General features: G+C 41.2%; 1 protein-coding gene across 5 annotated transcripts in view; it reads left to right on the forward strand.

The window, feature by feature from the left end:
* The window catches only part of EOGT (EGF domain specific O-linked N-acetylglucosamine transferase), a 55829-nt gene that overhangs the window by 25650 nt on the left and 10452 nt on the right, over positions 1-19727 (forward strand). For 3 of the 5 annotated variants that reach the window (XM_027958182.2, XM_042235975.2, XM_042235976.2), the window contains exons 14-17: positions 3663-3724; positions 8928-9047; positions 11213-11315; positions 11895-14127. In XM_027958182.2, the coding sequence (XP_027813983.1) occupies positions 3663-3724; positions 8928-9047; positions 11213-11315; positions 11895-12041 (432 nt within the window). In that variant the 3' untranslated portion in view covers positions 12042-14127. Of the gene's footprint in view, positions 1-88; positions 3636-3662; positions 3725-8927; positions 9048-11212; positions 11316-11894; positions 14128-19727 lie in introns of those variants that run through there. The other 2 variants (XR_003586098.2, XM_027958183.3) reach the window with 2 other exon arrangements.

Genomic DNA, 19727 nt, shown 5'->3' on the forward strand with positions numbered 1-19727 from the left:
TTTTGATGGTTACACCCAGTTCATTTATTAGATTTTTACTGGAAATCATCAAACCAGACATTACTAAATGAGCTCTGCCTTACTATAGACGTTCCTCTGCACTAACTCAGAGTGGAAACAAGAGACAAAACTGCCCGAGTCCTGCCTTTGCTGCAGTGGATTGCCAAACATTTTGTCTCTGAACAAACTAGCAGCTGAGCAATGGGAGAATATCTTTGGGCAGATGGTAGATGGAGTGTGGCAAGACTATGGCCTCCAGCAGCAGATGAAGTTGGAAAGTCCTTATCCTTTTCATGAGTATCTTAGAAATTGTTCCCCTCTTATGCTTCCTGACTCATTTCAACAACATCAATTCAAAACTTATACTTAATTTCAACAAGATTGCAATGGAAGGCTCCCTGCAACAGCAGGACAGGGCAATGTGCTTGCAATAGTAAGGTTTCTAGATGTCCGGAAAAGACAAGGATTATCCCCTAGAGATTCCACAAGGAGTATAGCACTGCGTACACTTCGATTTCATCCCACTGAGACTTCTGTCTCTGTGTGTCAAATTTCTGTGCTACAGAACTGTAAGAGGATAAATTGTGTTGTTTTAAGATGATAAGTGTGTAGTAATTTGTCATGGTAGCAAATAGGCATGAAACCTACTTCTTTATTTATTTGTAAATCACTCTGGCTGCAAGAATAGGTGCAGGGAGATTGATTAAGAGCTGTTGTCCCGATAAGAGCTTAGATGAAGGGGAGGACAGGAGGGATGACAAGATAAATGGTTTCAGAATATATCTTGGAGACAGAGCCTATGACACTGCTTGTGGGAGTGTAAAGTTACAGCCTCGGTGAGGCCAGGAGAGGTAGTGAGAATCAGGCATGAACTCCTGGACTGTTAGCCTAAGCACTTCAGTGGACTTGAGATGGGAGGGAATTTGGGGGCAGCTTTTGATGGGTAAAATGTTTGGCACAAGTTAATTTGGATGCCTAAGAGGCTGATTCAAATTGTGTAATTAGCATCTCTTCTCGAGACACATATGGATTATGGAGGACATGAACATATGGTGTAATGAGGCATCGATTGTAAACTCTGTGGATGGAAGAAATGAACAGCGTGTGTATGTATGTTTTAAAGACCTGGAAATAAAAATGTATAAAGTAATGCACTGAGATGCATCATTAATAGGCAGATGAGTAGTACTTATTGGTAAGGTAACACGTTTTGGATGCAGGTATATGCCAAGCACATGTTCCCTCTGCCTGTCCTTCAACTCTCCCAGCAGACCAATAATATCAGTATTTTATTATTATTCTCCATTCTAAACGAGAACACTGAACCTTGGAGGTTAAAAAAACATGCCCAAGTTCACCCAGCTGGTGAGCAGAGTAACGGGGTGGGGTCGGGGAGGGAAAGGAGTCTACTTCATAGGCAGAGAACACTCCATAGCTGTAACCCAGCTTCACCTGGGAGGAGGCTAACCACTTTCCTTCCCTGTCTGTCGGTCAACTGCTGGAGCGAAGTCCAGTGGAAAGGTTCCACCAGTGGGTGCTGCACTGCAGCTGTCCGTGTTCTCACATCCAGCCCCTCAGGTCGCCTGGATGCCCTTGCCCTAAGGCAGGATTTGGTCATTCAGCTCCAACCCCAAGCCATCATGTGCCCAACTGGTTGCTTTGTTCCCAGGCTTGGTGTCACTGGGAAAGGTAACTCCCAGACAGAGAAGAAATTACTTTTTCCTTTTCCTTGACTCGTGAATAGATAACAAAACCTGCTGCTGCTGCTGCTGCTAAGTCGCTTCAGTCGTGTCCGACTCTGTGCGACCCCATAGATGGCAGCCCACCAGGCTCTGCTGTCCCTGGGATTCTCCAGGCAAGAACACTGGAGTGGGTTGCCATTTCCTTCTCCAATGCATGAAAGTGAAAAGTGAAAGTGAAGTTACTCAATCGTGTCTGACTCTTAGCAACCCCATGGACTGCAGCCCACCAAGCTCCTCCATCCATGGGATTTTCCAGGCAAGAGTACTGGAGTGGGGTGCCATTGCCTTCTCCAACAAAACCTAGATACCCTGATTAAATGATGGTTCATGCAGTCTTGCCCAGACTCAAGGTTACAACAGTCATTCCGGAAGGGGTATGGCCATGTCTCTGGTCTGACTAAAAATCTTGGAAAAGAGCATGCTTCCTTAGGGATCCTTGGAGACATGTGACTCCTTTTAGGTAGGCCCATCTCATTACAAGACAGGGGCTCATGCCCTCTGATTAATTCTCCCCTGAAAAGTGGAATTCTAATCTCTCCTCACTTCTTCAATACTTGCTATAAACAGTGTATCTGTGGGCATCCAGGGACTGTCCAGTGAGAGAAACTTCTACTTTATAACTCTGTGAGTGTGTGATAGGGGATGGGATTGGATTTGGGCCACTGCCTGTTGCTTTTTATGAGCGATAGAGTGGAAGTGCACTAGCCAAGAACACAGGTTCTGGGGTCAGATGACCTAGATTTAGTTTTGGCCCTGCCATTTGCTATATGGGAGATCCTGGCAAAGTTGTTTACCTTCTCTAAGACTTCAGTACATCATTTATGAAATGTGTATAATATAATACTTCCTTGGTATGGTATTTGTGAGCAGGAAGTGACATATACCTAAAGCACTTGGAAATGCCAGCATGATTTCAGTGCAGAGTCAGTGATGCTTCTGTACCTGTTGTTGTTGCAATCAAAGTGTACACATGAGAGAGCAGGATACAAATACAAAATGCTTCTGAAAAGCAGTGATCCGTGGTGTTGGGTTAAGATAGCTTATTTGTGAGGGACCTAGAGAACCATGGTGATGCTTTTGATGTGATGATGAATTGAGCTTAGTTGCTTTCTCTTTGCTAAAAGTATTGTTGTTTATCTATGTAGAGATGTTGAAATTTTTTTCTGCCAGGAATTTAGTATTTTTGGTAGATGAGGTTCCAAGCACTAGGTGTTTGTCTGAAATGATATAGTGGGTAGGAAGAAAATTCTGAAACAAAGTCGGTGCCCAGTGAATGTACATTGAAAGTTGAGGGACTAACTATTAGAATGCTGCTGCTGCTGCTGAGTCACTTCAGTCATGTCCAACTGTGCAACCCCATAGACGGCAGCCCACCAGGCTCCCCTGTCCTTGGGATTCTCCAGGCAAGAACACTAGAGTGGCTTGCCATTTCCTTCTCGAATGCATGAAAGTGAAAAGTGAAAGTGAAGTCGCTCAGTTGTGCCCGACTCTTAGCGACCCCATGGATTGCAGCCTACCAGGCCCCTCCGTCCATGGAATTTTCCAGGCAAGAGTGGGGTGCCGTCACCTTCTCCGAACTATTAGAATAACAGTAGCTAAAAGATAACATTTCATGTGTGTCTAGCTTGTCTATGACAAGCCGTTTACTTTTATGAATTTTCTCCTTTCATCCTCATAGCAGCCCAGTGCAGAGCAATTTTAGGAAGGTGGTGTGTTCCTCCCTAAAATGCAGAGGTGGAGCCTGTACTTGAATTCAGTTAAGGTTTAAAACTGAAACATATTTGTATGAAAATACAAAGGGGATTTAATACTTGAAACATAACTTTACATGAAAAATAAGAAATTTGGGGACTTTAAGGTAAATAAAACTGAAGAGAAGGAAGGAAAAGAAATTCTAAATATATTTCTTTTTTCCCCCAGCTTGTAAATGCACTGAAAACAGTATCTACATTTGAGGTCCAGATTGTTGATTATAAGTATAAGTAAGTAATAATCCAGTCTTGGGCAGATCCTGTCCTCTTTGGCTTTGGTGAGGCATCCTTTGGCAGGGAGAGGAGGGAGGACTTTGTGAATGGGAGGTGTTGGCACTCGTGGATCTGGTAGGGACAAGCGGATACCATCGGTGAATGAGGTGGGCAGGTGAAGACGCCAAGGCTAGTGAGCAGAAGTTCTTCCGCTGTGACAGGCCTGATGTTGCCACACTATCCCTTTTTAAAGAGAAGTGATGAATCCTATTTTCATTTGAAATTTCTGAATTTCTAAAGTCAGCAACTGGGGGACTTCCCTGGCGGTCCAGTGGTTAAGACTTCACCTTTCAATGTAGGGGCTGCTGGTTCAATCCCTGGTTGGGGAGCTAAATCCCACATGCTTTGTGGCCCCCAAAAATCAAAACATAAAGCAGAAGCAATATTGCAACAAATTCAATAAAGACTTTAAAAATGATCCACATTAAAAAAAAAATCTTAAAACCAGCAACTAATTCCAAATTTTAAAAAATGGCATAAGCCTAAATTGCCCTGTTAGCAGCTGGGTTTCATCTTCTGGCCTAAGATATGGGAATAATTTGAGGTTCATAGAACAGTATGAGGTTTAAAAAAAAAATCTTATAAAATATTTACATTTTGGGGACTTCCCCAGTGGTTCTGCCTTCTAATGCTGGAGGTATGGGTTAGATCCCTGGCTGGGGACCCAAGGTCCCACATGCTGTGGGGTGAGGCTAAAAATTAAAAAGAAAAAAAATTTTTTTTTTTACATTTCCTTCAAATTCTAACATAAGTAAAGAGTTAGAAAGATAGAATTTGCCTACCATTTATGTAGCCCCTGTTGATATAGATACTATATCATATGTTATATGTTATGTAACCCCTGTCTACATAACCCCTGTTGATATAGAAACTATAGGGCTATAGAAGTAATACATGTTCTTGATTGAAAAAGTCAAGCAGTATAGAAAAGTTCCAATGGAAAGTAAAAATTTTTCTCTCTCCTTTTCACCCACCCACAATCATAGTGTTGTTTTCCAAATTTAACAGCTTTTTTCTGTGTTAAAAAGTACACATTTACCAACATGCAGTGCCTGACATGGTTCGGTTTAAACTTATCAGTAAGCCTGGGTGTTTAGCACCTCATTCATTACACGTTTGTTCATTTCCACAACAAGTCTTTGTCAGGTACATGCCATAAGCTGGTCACCAGGCTTCGAAGCAGGAAGACAGTTTCGGAAGAAGCATGGCCATGTCCCTACGTCAGACACTAAGTACAAATAAATAGCAGTTGCAAGAACAGCAACTGTTTATTGAGACTTACTCTTTTTCCCCCCCCAACCTTTAAACTTTTTATTTTGTATTGGGGTAGAACCGATGAACAATATTGTGGTAATTTCAGGTGGACAGCAAAGGGACTCAGCCATACATATACATATATCCTTTCTCCCCCAAACTTCCCTCCTATCCATGCTTCCACATAACATTGAGCAGAGTTCCATGTGCTGTATGGTAGGTCCTTGTTGGTTATCCATTTTAGTATAACCGTCCATACATGATCTTCCCAACTGTCCCTTCTCACCAACAGCCATAAATTCGTTAATCTAAGTCTGTGAGCGCTGACACGTATTCTTAATGCTTTTCTTGCTCTGTCTCATCTTCCTCTTTCAAAAGTCTTGTGAAGTTTCTGAAGCTGTTTCTGTCTGACAGGTGACACTAACCGGATGGTGGCAATCCTCACTGCCACCCGAGGAGGTGCAGAGGCAAGAAGAGAGCCCAGGGTTAGTGACAGTGAATTCAGACCTTGGCAACCTGAGGGACACGATAGAAACTAACAGTGTTGAGCTTTGTGAGTTTTGATCTATAGGCATTTCCCAGAAATGACCACTCCACAAATGTATTCCCTGGACAAATGCCCCTTGTTCTCCTCAGTATCAGTTGGCATCCCGGGGAAACTGAGGCACATGTACTTCATGTGAGATGTACTTGGTACCTTTGTCTTTCTTCTCTTGTGCAGGTGTGGGATTTCTGTTCTGTCCTGAGAGGAAGCTCTTCAAAGAGGAGAAGCTGATTAAGAGGAAAGTTGCTTCCCCTTCTTCGATGCAAACAGATCTTGTTCATTTATTTTTCTTCACTGTGGGTGGGTGGGACTGGGAGATTGGGTTCTATTTTATTTATCAGAGTATTAGACCCTGTCCAGCATTTCTTCCCAGCCTCACTTCAGTGAACTTCTTTGGCTGTTGTTCTTGTTGTTCAGTCACTCAGTAATGTCAGACTCTTTGCGACCCCATGGACTGCAGCACGCCAGACCTCCCTGTTCCTTACCAACTCCCGGAGCCTGCTCAGACTCATGTCCATTGAGTCAATGATGCATTCCAACCATCTCGTCCTCTGTGTCCCTTTTCCTCCTGCGTTCTGTCTTTCCCAGCAGCAGGGTTTTTTTCCAATGAGGCAGCTCTTCGCGTCAGGTGGCCAAATCAAGAGGCTGTTTAGTTCTTTGCTTTCTGCCATAAGGGTGGTGTTGTCTACATATCTGAGATTATTGATATTTCTGCCAGAGATCTTGATTCCAGCTTGTGCTTCATCCACCCTGACATTTCACATGATGTACTCTGCATATAAGTTAAATAAGCAAGGTGACAGTATATGGCCTTGACATACTCCTTTCCCAGTTTTGAGCCAGTCTGTTGTTCCATGTCCAGTTCTAACCATTGCCTCTTGACCTGTATACAGATTTTGCAGGAGGCAAAAGGTGCTTTGGTATTCCCATGTCTTTAAGAATTTCCCACAGTTTGTTGTGATCCACACAGTCAAAGACTTCAGTGTAATCAATAAAGCAGAGGTAGATGTTTTTCTGGAATTCTCTTGCCTTTTCTATGATCCAACAGTTAGACAAATTTGGCAATTTGTTCTCTAGTTCTTCTGCCTTTCTAAATCCAGCTTGAACATCTGGGAGTTCTCAGTTCATGTACTGTTGAAGAGAATTTCGAGCATTACTTTGCTAGTGTGTGAGATGAGTGCAATTGTGTGGTAGTTTGAACGTTCTTTGGCATTGCCCTTCTTTGCGATTGGAATGAAAACTGACCTTTTCCAGTCCTGTGGCCACTGCTGAGTTTTCCAAATTTGCTGGCATATTGAGTACATCACTTTCACAGCATCATCTTTTAGAATTTGAAGTAGCTCAGCTGGAATTCCATCACTTCCACTAGCTTTGTAGTGATGCTTCCTAAGGCCCACTTGACTTCACATTCCAGGATGTCTGTCTCTAGGTGAGTGGTCACACCATTGTGGTTATCTGGGTCATGAAGATCTTTTTTGTATAGTTCTTCTGTGTATTCTTGCCACCTCTTCGCAGTGTGTTCTGCTTCTGTTAGATCCATACCATTTCTGTCCTTTATTGTGCTCATCTTTGCATGAAATGTTCCCTTGGTATCTCTCACTAGTCTTTCCTATTCTGTTGTTTTCCTCTATTTCTTTGGACTGTTCACTAGGAAGGCTTTCTTATCTCTCTTGGCTGTTCTTTAGAACTCTGCATTTAGATGGGTGTTTCTTTCCTTTTCTTCTTAGCCTTTTGTCTCTCTTCTTTTCTCAGCTATTTGTAAGGCCTCCTCAGGCAACCATTTTGCCTTTTTGCATTTCTTTTTCTTGGGGATGGCTTTCATCACTGCCTCCTGTACAATGTCATGAACCTCTGTCCATAGTTCTTCAGGTACTCTGTCTATCAGATCTAATCCCTTGAATCTGTTTGTCACTTCCAGTGTATAATCGTAAGGGATTTGATTTAGGTCATACCTGAATGGTCTAGTGGTTTTCCCTACTTTCTTCAATTTAAGTCTGAATTTTGCAATAAGAAGTTCATGATCTGAGCCACAGTCAGCTCCCAGTCTTGTTTTTGCTGACTCTATAGAGCTTCTCCATCTTCGGTTGCAAGGAATATAATCAATTTGATTTCAATATTGCCCATCTGGTGATGTCCATGTGTAGAGTCATCTCTTGTGTTATTGGAAGAGAGTGTTTGCTATGACCACTGCGTTCTCTTGGCAAAAGTCTGTTAGCCTTTGCCCTGCTTCATTTTGTACTCCAAGGCGAAACTTGCCTGTTACTCCAGGTATCTCTTTACTTCCTACTTTTGCATTCCAGTTCCCTGTGATAAAAAGGACATCTTTTTTGGGTGTTAGTTCTAGAAGGTCTTGTAGGTATTCATAGAACCATTCAATTTCAACTTCTTTGGCCTTAGTGGTTGGGGCATAAACGGATTACTGTGATACTGAATGGTTTGCCTTGGAAATGAACTGAGATCATTTTGTCGTTTTTGAGATTACACCCAAGTACTGCATTTCGGACTCTTTTGTTGACTCTGAGGGCTTCTCCATTTCTTCTAAGGGATTCTTGCCCACAGTAGTAGATATAATAGTCATCTGAATTAAATTCTCCCACTCCCATCCATTTTAGTTCACTGATTACTAAACTGTCAATGTTCACTCTTACCATCTCCTGTTTAACCACTTGCAATTTACCTTGATTCATGGACCTTTTGCCTCTTACTTTCATTTTAAAGTTTGCACATCTTTCAGTGTCTTGAATTCAAAGACCAGCACACATAAAATTGTGAATTCATCTGTTGCACAGGCAGGAAAATGCCCTCATGGTATCTGAGATAATTTTAGCAGTACACAGATGTCAACTGAATAACTCAAATCATGCAAGCAAGAATTTATTTTTGAAAAGTTCCTGTATGATCTTAAGGAAATAGTTTTCAGTTGGTTGCTAAATATATCATAACATCACAGTAATGCTTGCTAATTCCACTTTTTAAACAGTGAGTGAGCCTTGGAATCAGAGCTTTGCCTTGTAGTGTTACCTACCTACCTTGGAATAATGCTTTTTAGCTTGATTATACCCATTTTTACAGTTTTATGTCATGTGTTATTAGTTTTTCATTTAAGACAGGTATAAAAGTTTCCTTCTAAAATAAGAACATGCAAGTTTTAAAAAAGGCAAGCTTACCTTAGAAAAAAAATGTTTATTTATTAAGTAAGCCGTTAGTTATGGCAGTAGGCTTGAAATTGGCAAATATCATGAGGAAATGTACTTTCAACTGGGAAAGACACTTGTATAAATGTTGTTACCATAAATCGTGAGCTTACTCAACTCAGTACTTTCCCTCTCCTCCCCTTTCTTTTGTTGTTCTTTATGTTCACAGGGAACTTGGGTTTTTAGATCAGCTGAGAATCACGCATAACACAGACATATTTATTGGAATGCATGGAGCTGGTCTTACCCATTTGCTTTTCCTTCCAGACTGGGCTGCGGTGTTTGAACTGTAAGTGTCTGGGGATACTTTAATATTGAGGCAGCTGATAATGCTTTTTCTGCTTGCTGAGACTTTCATTCAGAGCCTCAAAAGGCTTAATATTTAATTATTACAAAGCAGTCACATCATATATACATCTAGAAAGAAAAGAAAAAAAGACCTAAAAGTTTGAAGACTGCGATTAGCATCCTTAGCAAGCAAATACCCTTTCCTCCCCCATCTCAGCAGGATTCGGGAGATGTGAATCTGTGGTTTCCTTGCTCTGAGTGGCATTCCTGTGTGCTTGTCAACTGAAAGTCTCTCTCTGCCATCAGTGTAGTTATTGTGTGAAAAGAGAACCTGTGTGTTGCATACCCATGTTCATAGCAGTGTTATCTCATTAGCCAAGTGGTAGAAGAAACTCAGTTGCCCATTGACTATGGAACGGGTAAATGAAATGTGATGCAAACTCACACGTACCCAGTGGAATACTATTTAGCTTTACAAAAGAAAGAAATCCTGTCTCGTGCAGTGACAGGGATGGACCTCGAGGACATTATGTTAAGTGAAATATTACTCTGAAAAGCACGAATACTGTATGATTTCACTTTCATGAGGTATGTAGAGAAGTCTGATTCATAGAGACAGAAAGTAGAAGGGCGGGTGTCGAACTAGTGGGAGAGGTGAAGTGTTTAATGAGGACAGAGCTTCACTTTTGCATGATGAAAGTGTTCTGGTGATTGGTTGTAACAGTGAGCTGTATGTATTACTGAACTGCACACTTAAAAATGGTTAAGATGGCAAATTTTATGTCATGTGTTTTCTACCACAATTTAAAAAGAGAGAGAGAAGGTTTGAGTATCTGTACTTCTAGTGAAGAACACAGCTCCAAAACATAAGCCAACCTCTTTGCCTGGTGCTCACAGGCACCATACCATTCCACGGGCCTGTTTGATTCCATACACACACAGGAGACTGAGGCCTCAGGTGAAAGTAATGTTCCCACAGCGTTCCTCTAACTCGGTGCTTGGTTGTGGAGACGTGGACCTCTCTCCTTTAATAATTCTACTCTGGATACCAATGGTGATTGCTGTTACCTGATTTCTTCCCCTTGTAACTAAATATCTTGATTTTGTGGTCGTATTTCAAAAATAACTTGGCATTCAAATGAGAGACTCTTTAGAAAAAGATTTGTCATGAACTTTCAACACCCTGAAAAACCCTTAAAAATAAATATATATGTTAGAGAAATAGCTAGATCATTGTGGATTCTATTTTAGTTCTTTCTCCCCGAGAAAGAGGGGGTAAAGAGAAAAAGGAAGGAAGGAAAAAAATGTCACTGAGACATTTCAGTCCTTGGAGGTCAACAGTCTTGGGATCAGTTTCTTTTGGAGAATGTGTTACCCACCCACCTCAAGGCCATGTTCCTATGCACAAAGCGGGGGTTATTAGGAGTTGATATCAAGTTCACAGACCTGTTGATAAAAATCTCCTCCATTCTTTAATCCTGTTCTGCTTTTTGAAAGTTAGGATGATTTAGTTATGGAAATATTTTTAAAATAATCTGTTTCACTCTTGTGTGTGTGTGTTTCTATAAACAAGTTTTATTTATATACCATACTATAGTTCACTCATGTAAATCATATAATTCATTGCTTTTAAGATATTGACCGAGTTGTGAAACCACCACCACAATTTTACAATATTTTCATTGCTCCCCAGAGAAAATCAGTTCTCTTCAGCAGTTACTCTCATTCCATCTTCCTCCCAGCCCCTGGAAATCACTAATCTCCTTTCTGTCTCTGTAGATTTACCATTATGGACATTTCACAGAAGTGGAATCATGCAATATGTGGGCTTTTTCTTACCAGCTGCTTTCACTTAGTGTCGTGTTTTCAAGGTTCATCCATGTTGGGGCGTGGATCAGTGCTCATACCTTTTTATTAGCAATGATTCCTTGTATGGTTATATACCACATTTTATTTCTCCATTCGTCAGTCGATAGATTCTTTTCACCTTTTGGCTATTGTGAATAATCCTGCTATGAACATGAATCTCTCTCTCTTTCCTGTGTACTGTTTATACAATCTTTTGCAAGGACGTATTTGGGTGGTGAATTTTTTTCCCCAAAGAACTGTGGATTGGTCAAAAATCCCAGGCCAAAGCCCCACGTACAGATGCCCTTGTGTCCTTAGGTACAACTGTGGAGATGAACGTTGTTACTTGGACCTGGCTAGGCTGAGAGGTGTCCACTACATCACTTGGCGAAGGCAGAACAAAGTCTTTCCTCAAGATAAGGTAAAGTTCAATGACAAAAATCATCTTGTTTTATTTTTTAATTGGCTTAAAGCATCTAATTAAATTGCAACCTGTCTTTAAGCTTCAATCCAAAGATAAAACCGTTCTTTGGAATCGTGAATTGTTTTTAATATTTGCAAACTTGTGGGAGAGGGGAAGTTAATTATTCTCTATCTTTATGTGGAAAAGTGACCTTCATGAAATTTGGGACTAGAGAGATCTGTTAAATTATTTAGAGACAGGATCTGCAAACTATAGACCAGTGGGTTATATCTGGCCCTCCACTCGTTTTTATAAATAAGGCTTTATTGGGACACAGCCCTTCTCTTCTGTTCACATGTTTTCTATGACTCCTTGAGCACTTCAGTGGCAGGGTTGAATAATTGTGGTGGAGACTCTGTGATCCACAGAGCTGAAGAAAGTACATGCTGTCTGGCCTATTACTGAAAAAAATTCCCAGCCTCTGATGTAGAGCATAAATTAAAATAGTTGCTTTTGGCCAAAGTGAAGTAATTTTATTCTTGTTCAGAAAACCACATGCTTAACAGCTTACAAATTTGTCTTTTGCTATTTTTGCAGGGCCACCACCCAACTCTGGGGGAGCATCCAAAGTTTACCAACTATTCTTTTGATGTAGAAGAATTTATGTACCTTGTCCTTCAGGCTGCAGATCATGTATTGCAACACCCAAAGTGGCCATTTAAGAAAAAACATGATGAGCTATAAATCTGTTGAGTCTTTTTGCCAAAAGGGAGTTTTTGAGCAGTCCTGCACCCAGACTTACTTCACAGTTAAATAGGTAAAACAGCCTGTTATCTCCTAGCCCCAAATCACCTTTTTTTTAAAAAAAAAACAAAAACCAATACAATGCCTTCAGGATATTACTTACGTCTTTTATAGCTTTTAAGTGTTTTGTTTGATTTTTGTGTTATTGCTATTTATCAAGATACTATTTTTGCACTGAAAACTTTACTTTTTATAGTTCAGAAATTAGGCCTGGGCTCACTGGGATCATTGAGGTTTTTTCTTAGGGATGCCAAAGTTTGCAACTTTCTTAGTTTTAGAAATTGTAAGTGTTTTTGTAGAATACCATGAGATCATCATTTTAGAGGCTTCCAACTTGATAATGATATGTTTGAGTAAAATCACAACTCATTTCTTTGCCATAGTTTGTTCATAGCACTGTTCATAGTTGGACAGGAAAACATGCAATGTACACACACACACTACTGTTCATAGTTGGAAAGGAAAACATGCAACACACCCATGCGTGCGCACGCACACGCACACGCACACACACACACACGGTTGTGGTTTTTAGGACCAAGCTATAGGACTGTGTTATAGATCAAACAGTATTATAAATAGATCTGTTTTATTCTTATCAGAGTCCAAACTTCGTCCCAATGAATTCTCTGTTATATCCTTATAGTCAACGCCAGGTTATAGTCATCCAGAACCTGAATAAATCATGCTGTTTCCTTAAGTCATATTCATATATTTCATATGCAAATCATGTTTTCCCCACATGTAGCAACCACATATGATAAAAACAAATGAGAACGTTCTTTAGAACGGTTTTATGTATCTTCTAGCTGGTTCCCACCGGCTCCTTCTTAGCTGTGGAGAGCATTTACGTATGAAACAGTGGTTTCATTGTGCACATATTTGTAAGTGCATATACCTGTGTGTATCCGTCTACCTCTTTTAGCATGGAGCTATTACAGTGTTTGATTTTGCAAACTTCAGGTTAGCCACAAGTAGAGAGTTTTTTTCCCCTATAAAAAAAGTAAAGGCAAAAAAGGGTAAAGACACATGTGAATTAGCCAGTTCAAAATGAATAAGAAGCCATAGGAAAGTGTCATAGATTAAAAAGGGTATCTGACAGCCACCCCTACTCCCTCAATGAGATTCACTTCTTACTGTTTATGAACCTTCAATTTAGTGGTTGGAAACCACGGATTTGTTTTATTGCAGAATGTGAAGTTTACATTTTATTAACACTGAGTAATCTCATTTAGAGACTAGCAACTTCTATTTTTTAAAGTAAGGAATTAACAAAGTACAGTAAAGCTAAATTTTTATGTTTTAGAGTAGTTAAAAGAAAAAAGAATATACAGCAGACAAGTGACCTGAGAATCCTAAAATATTTATTATCTGGACCTTTGCTGACTCCTGCTTTAAAGGATTATCAACAGTCTTCTAGAGTTTAGGAATATTTATTAAAATATCTGTAAATGAATTAATGAATCACTATAGCAGTAGCTTTGATTTGAGACCTTTACAATATTTAAAAAGATTTACAACATGACTTTTGAAATGATTGGTGTTGCTGCTGTTCTTTGTCCAAAATACTGAGTATCCACTGAGAAGATCATTCACATGAAAGGAATTGTCAAGGCTATGTTGCATGTTTAGTCAGAGAGGCAGAAACATCTAAAAAAAATGGCCTGGAAAAAAAAGGTTTCAGCATTTATCTTCTTACCTCATTTTAAGAAGTGTTTGGCAATGTGATTCTGTAGATGAGCAAGAATTTTAGACATTGAAAACAATTTCATAATAAAATGTTATATTTGCATATTTCACAAAGAAACAGTATGTTTTATAGAAATGAGATAATACACTAGGTACTTTATGTAATTCACTTTTATCAGACTTTCTTTTTGATGGGAGCAAAAGAAGGTCTTCAAATTGTTATAAAATTTAAAATGTTAAGACTGCTCTTTTTATTAAGTCTTTGAAAGAGATGCATGTCATTGTTTGTACATTTGGGATATGGCTTTAGAATAAATCTTTTTATACTTTATTTGAACACCAGACTATTTTCAGGATTTTCTATGTCTGAATGTCAGATGTTTACCTTTTGTGTGTGTGTGCAATCTGGTCGCTCTAGATTATACAAATTGAGTAGGTCAGTGACAATTCAATTTAAGGAAAAGTTGTACCTTACAATTATTTAGCAGTTTATTATGTGATGCTTTCATGGTATATTGCGTAATCTGTATAAACTCAACTTAGTTGTTCCCATTTTTTAATGTGACAAAAGTCAGATACTGTTTAGGGGACCTCCCTAAAGATCACATGTCTTCTGATTCCACATCTATAGTCCTACATTTATACACCAGATTATGCAGTAAATATTGATGGAGCAACTACTGTGTACATTTCTACTCTAGGTTCTGGGGATACCGAAGTGAGAACAGAAAAAAATCCTTGCCTCCATGGCCCTTGCTTTCTGATGGAGGAGACAGATATTAACATAAATAAGGAAAATATACTGTGTGTTGGATGTTGATACAAGCATGGTATGGACAAAACTAAAACAGGAATGAGGGCTCTGGAGCTCTGGGGGGTGGGTAGAGTCCAGCACACTTAGGTAGAGGGTCAGGGAAGTCCTTGTTGAGGTCACCTTTGAGTCAGGACTTAAAGTACTTAAAGGAGGAAGCAATGTAGATAGCTGGCAAAGAGTATTCCAGGATGACAGAATAGTATGTGCAAAGGTCCTGAGGCAGGAGGGTACCCAGTATGTTTGAGAAACAGCCAGGAAGCCAGTATTGGGGGCAGAGGAGATGAGGTCAAAGAGGTAATGGGCCTGGTGTTCAAATGGCAAGGCTCTTGTCCTTTGATGGTGATGAGATGGAAGTCATTGAAGGGAATATCAACAGGAGGAATGGCCTGACTTTGAAGAGGAGAACTGTAGCTATTATGCTGGGAAGAGACTCTGGAGAAATGTTTCAGGTCGTGTACCCTGGGGAACAGACTATGGGGTGTAAATTTGTATGCAGGTGGTGTGTTGGGGAAGATGCTCCTTGATGGATACCTGGAAGGAAGTAAAGGGACAAGACTGGGGTGGAGGGAGCCGTGGAGCTGCAACACAATTGCAAGTGAGGCCACAGGGAGGCACTGTAGAGCTGATTGTAAACGCTGGAGATCCTCATAGCAATGAATCCCTGAATACCAACATTTCTCCAGAGGGGTGTCGTCTGGAGCAGGGCAGCTCTTCAGCTGAAGACAGTTCCTGGAGAGGAGCTTGGTGTGATCCATCAGTGGGCAATATTCCCATTGCAGTGTGGTGGGTGGATCTCCCAGGCCCTCTACAGCATCCATAGTGCGATGTTACCATTCAGCATGTTCCACTCGTCTACTGCCTGCCAACAGAAAGTTATAGCTAAGGCTTCATTTGATTCAGATTTTGTTTTAAAGACTCCTTGAAGACAGTTCTGTGTACTTCATATGGTAGAAGGTGAGAGTGGCTTTGTGGGCCATATGAGTTCTCTGTCCCATTTTATTATGTGTTGGGCCCTACCTCTAATCTTTTAACAGACGTAAAAAACATTCTTTGGGATATTTAAACAGGTTAAGGAACTTGCCCAAAGCCATGAATTGGATATAGGGCTTTCTTTGTGAAGGAATTTAAACAGAGGTAATGTAGGAAATAAAGGATGAAAGGAAGGAAAGGAAAGAGGGAAGGAGGGAGGGAAAGAAGGAAAGAGAAGAGAGAAGTTGGGTGGAAAAGAAAATAGAGAAAGTAGTCCTGGTGTTAGGCTATTCCTTGCAGTTACAATATAGTTTTCTCTGATACACACTCAATGGAGAGAGAATTTGAAAAACACTTGCTTTTTGAAACTAAGAGCAATAATCAGATCAGGTATGGTTGCCTGGGAGAAACCAGTCTTTCAGAGTACTATATTCACAACCAAGGGCTATTATTGCCAGACACTTTAATATCGTCTTCCTCTGTTAGCTTATTGGGGCATGGCATAAGATGTCATAAGCACGCTTGTCATGGAGGAAGTGGCTTAGAGCTTGGCTGCGGTTATGTGGGCCCTCTTTGGATGGTAATGCACATTTTAACCATGAGGTGGCAGTCAAGCCCTTCCAAATGGCCTCTGCACTCTGAAAGCCTGGGTGTAATACTCTCATTGTAGATTCCAGACACCTGAGTGCCAGGAGTAAGGCCTTGCTTCTGTGTGTGATGTATTTTTTTCATCCCTGATTTGAGGTAAAGTGGGAAAATTATCCTGGACAGTTTTCAGATTTAAGTGTGGAATTTCTTAGCTGCAGCCAATTCCTGAACCCTTTGTACCATCTCCTGATCGTCCTGTGGAAAGAGCATTTGGTCTTGGGAAGTGATTTCTAGTGACAGAAACTGTTCAGTGGAATGCAGTCTCATTGATGTGAAGGAATTTTCTTGGGTAGAGAGCTCTATTGTAGGATCTCTAGATAGCCTGTTAGTTCCTCAGTCCTTTTTAGGATCTAAATTTGTTGTTATATTGGGCTTGATAGGTTATTGTGTATATAAGTGCTGTTATCATTGAGCAGAACCAGACTGTAAGTGGAAGAGTTCTTGTGCTTGTGTTTAGTTGCCCAGTCATGTCTGACTATTTGCGACCCTTTGGGCTGTAACCCACCAGGCTCCTCTGTCCATGGGATTTTTCAGGCAAGAATACTGGAGTGGGTTGCCATATCCTTCTCCAGGGGATATTCCCACCCCAGTGTCTCTTACATCTCCTGCATTGGCAGGCAGCTGCTTTACCCACTGAGCCAACGGGGAAGCCCAGTGTAAACGAAGGAGTTCATTGAGGTCTAAATGCCAAGAGTGGTACCGTGTTAATTAAAGAGGAGTTTTTAGCACAAAGGAGTATTAATATCGAGTCTTTACGTGAATCTGACCCATGCAGTTCTCCAGGTATTTGCTATTATTTGTTTTTTACAACCACAAATTGCAGTATTTGGGGATGTTTTTGCTGAAAAGGACCTTGAGATCCTTTGTAGCTTTTGTTCATTTCACTATGGTTTGTTGACTGCCCACCAGTAACAGGAACTTTCAGACCAAGAGAGAAAGTTCCTGGGAGAAGCATGTTTTGTAGACCCAGGAATTCAGCTCTAGGAATCAGAGGGCTCTGACTCCTCAGCCTTGCACATCCCTTGCAGCTGTGTGATCAGGGGTTTATTGCTTAGTGTTATGAAGCTTCAATTTTCTCATAAATTGATGGCAATATCTATTAGGCAGGGTAGATTCAAGGGTAAAAAAAATAAAGTCACACTCGTTTAGGGCTTGGTGCATACTATCTGTTCAGTAAATGCTATTATACTATGGAACATATAGAACTGTTATTATTTAAAGCTCTAGTACGTGGAAAGCGGTTACATTTTGAATCTCCAGACTTCTCCCCACACGAAAGTATTTAGATTCTCAGGGATGCCATCAGCCGACTCTCTGGTCAGATGTCCCCAGGTGTCGCATTGCACAGGGATTGGGAGCGGCTGGTCTAGGACAGAGTGACAGCTCTTGGCAGTAGATAGGTTAGGAGGTCTAAACCAGTACTTGTCAAAGTCTCTTCCACTGGGGATCCTTAAGATGTTGCATAATAAACAGTTTACCAGGGAAATACTGCCTCAAGTCGAGTTGTTTCTTGCAGGGTTTATCCCCACCTTTGACATACCCGTGCCCACTGTGAGTTTCTAAATAGGAGGAGGTCATATGTGCTGTTTCCAGATTCATTTGACCACTGGGTTTCTTTCTCAGGGAGCTTGACGATTGCTGTTACAAGAATCCCCCTCCAGGTAGGCTTCTCTCAGTACTGGCCACGGCTGTCTCCCCTCCTGGGGAATGGGTAACAGGCAGTGCTTTCGGCATGAAGCCGATCCCAGTTTGTGAGTCCTGTCAGTTTGTGCTACCCAATCACAACTGACTGGACCCGGCATCAGTAGCTGAGCCGATTCTATCCAGTCGGGAGGTTGTAAGATAAAAGGTAAAGAAACAACCCAGGTCCCTTCAGCAGGGCCATTTGGATGGAAGACGTGAGGAGGATGCCAAGGTTTCTGGAACCAAGACACCAGATCTGAGCTATTGGTGCTTTTTTTGTATCAAGTACAATCACGAGCTGGTCTTCAGTTCTTCTTGAGGCCACTTGTACTTTCAGGTCATGCATTGGGTGCCCTCTTCCAGCCTGAAAGAACCTAACCCACACAGCCATGTCTGACTCCAGGAGTGACTGTCCCACCCAACACCACGGTGATGGGAGGACATGGACCCAGACATTCGTATTCCAAGTTTAATGCCGCACTGTGGCCCCATCACACCATTGCCTCTCAAGCTGACATTGATCAGCAGGACAAGCAGAGGTAAAAAATAATGGTAGTTTACAGAATAATCTGGGAAGTAAATGTGAAGGACACACATGTAGAAGTCCTTAACGGTCTTAGGTAGAAATCGGAGCTGGGCAGAGGGTTAAATAATGGTGCCTGAGAAATCAGGCCAGTTTGCCATGAGGCAGCTGGATGAGGACTCAGCAAACAGGAGATGAAGTTAAAGGTGAAGTTTCTAAGTCTCAGAAGAAAACCTTAAAGTGGATAGGCAGTAAATAAAGCTGAGGACAAGAGTGAAAGGAGGGAATTACTAGACACACATTGTACAGGTCAGAGAAAAGGCAGGAAGAGGCCAAGATAACATTGAAAAGCTTGCGGAAAAGGGAGACTGAGGGGGACGATGCAAACACTGAGGAAGCCGGTACGTCTCTTACTGCAGCAACCCCTCCAGCCCCCAAGGGCAGCAGAAAATGGGGAGAAAAGCACGAAAGCACCGATTCACAGTGAAAGCCATTCTGCACTGATAGAAAAATGTAAATCCTCCAGAGAAATATCTTTATCTTCGCACCGTTTTTCAAAAACGCAGGGAATATTCAGCAACATTCTCAGGGAGAGAATTTACACAAGATGCTTTTAGAAGTGTTTATGGTTCACTTGGTGGAAACGGGCCCGGGAGTTTTTCCTCCTGCAGTTCACAAGATGTCAATGTATCCTCTTGCCTGTTAAATTAAAAGTAAGATGTGATGGTGGCGCGTCCTTACTGCCATCACCACACTGAGACATGGAGCCCAGATGGGATTTCCGTTCTGCCTGGCAGGTGTCTATGCAAATAAGCTGCCTTTCAGAAATTGCTGGGTAATACTATCATATTGACTTTGTACTAGATTATATGTTCTTGGATAGTCATACTTTTGCAATTCAAATAGCAGTCTGTTGAAAAGAGTTTTATGATGGCTGCTACTTGGTGCAGGCAATAAATCTGGGGGACCAGGAATAAAAGTAATAGGCAGAGAAAGGCACCCATTCTTTTACAGCTACGCTTGAGACTGATGAGAAGGGCCAATAGCTGGGAAGCGTCTTACAGTCTCCTTTTATCTTTTTGCTGCTGCTTCTTTAGTTCTTTTTTCTTCTTCCTCATCATTTCCCCCCTCCCCCCCCGAAATATTAGCATTTATAAGTTTGCTTTTGGGGGTCTTTCTTGGTGGTCCAGTGGTTAAGAATCCTCCTTGCAGGAAACGCAGGTTCGCTCCCTGCTGCGGGAGCTGAGATCCCACCTGCCATAGAGCAACTACGTCTGCGTGTCCTGCAACTACTGAGCCT

The sequence above is a fragment of the Ovis aries genome, chromosome 19 (genome assembly GCF_016772045.2).
Source record: "Ovis aries strain OAR_USU_Benz2616 breed Rambouillet chromosome 19, ARS-UI_Ramb_v3.0, whole genome shotgun sequence".
In the NCBI taxonomy this organism is placed as follows: Eukaryota; Metazoa; Chordata; class Mammalia; order Artiodactyla; family Bovidae; genus Ovis; species Ovis aries.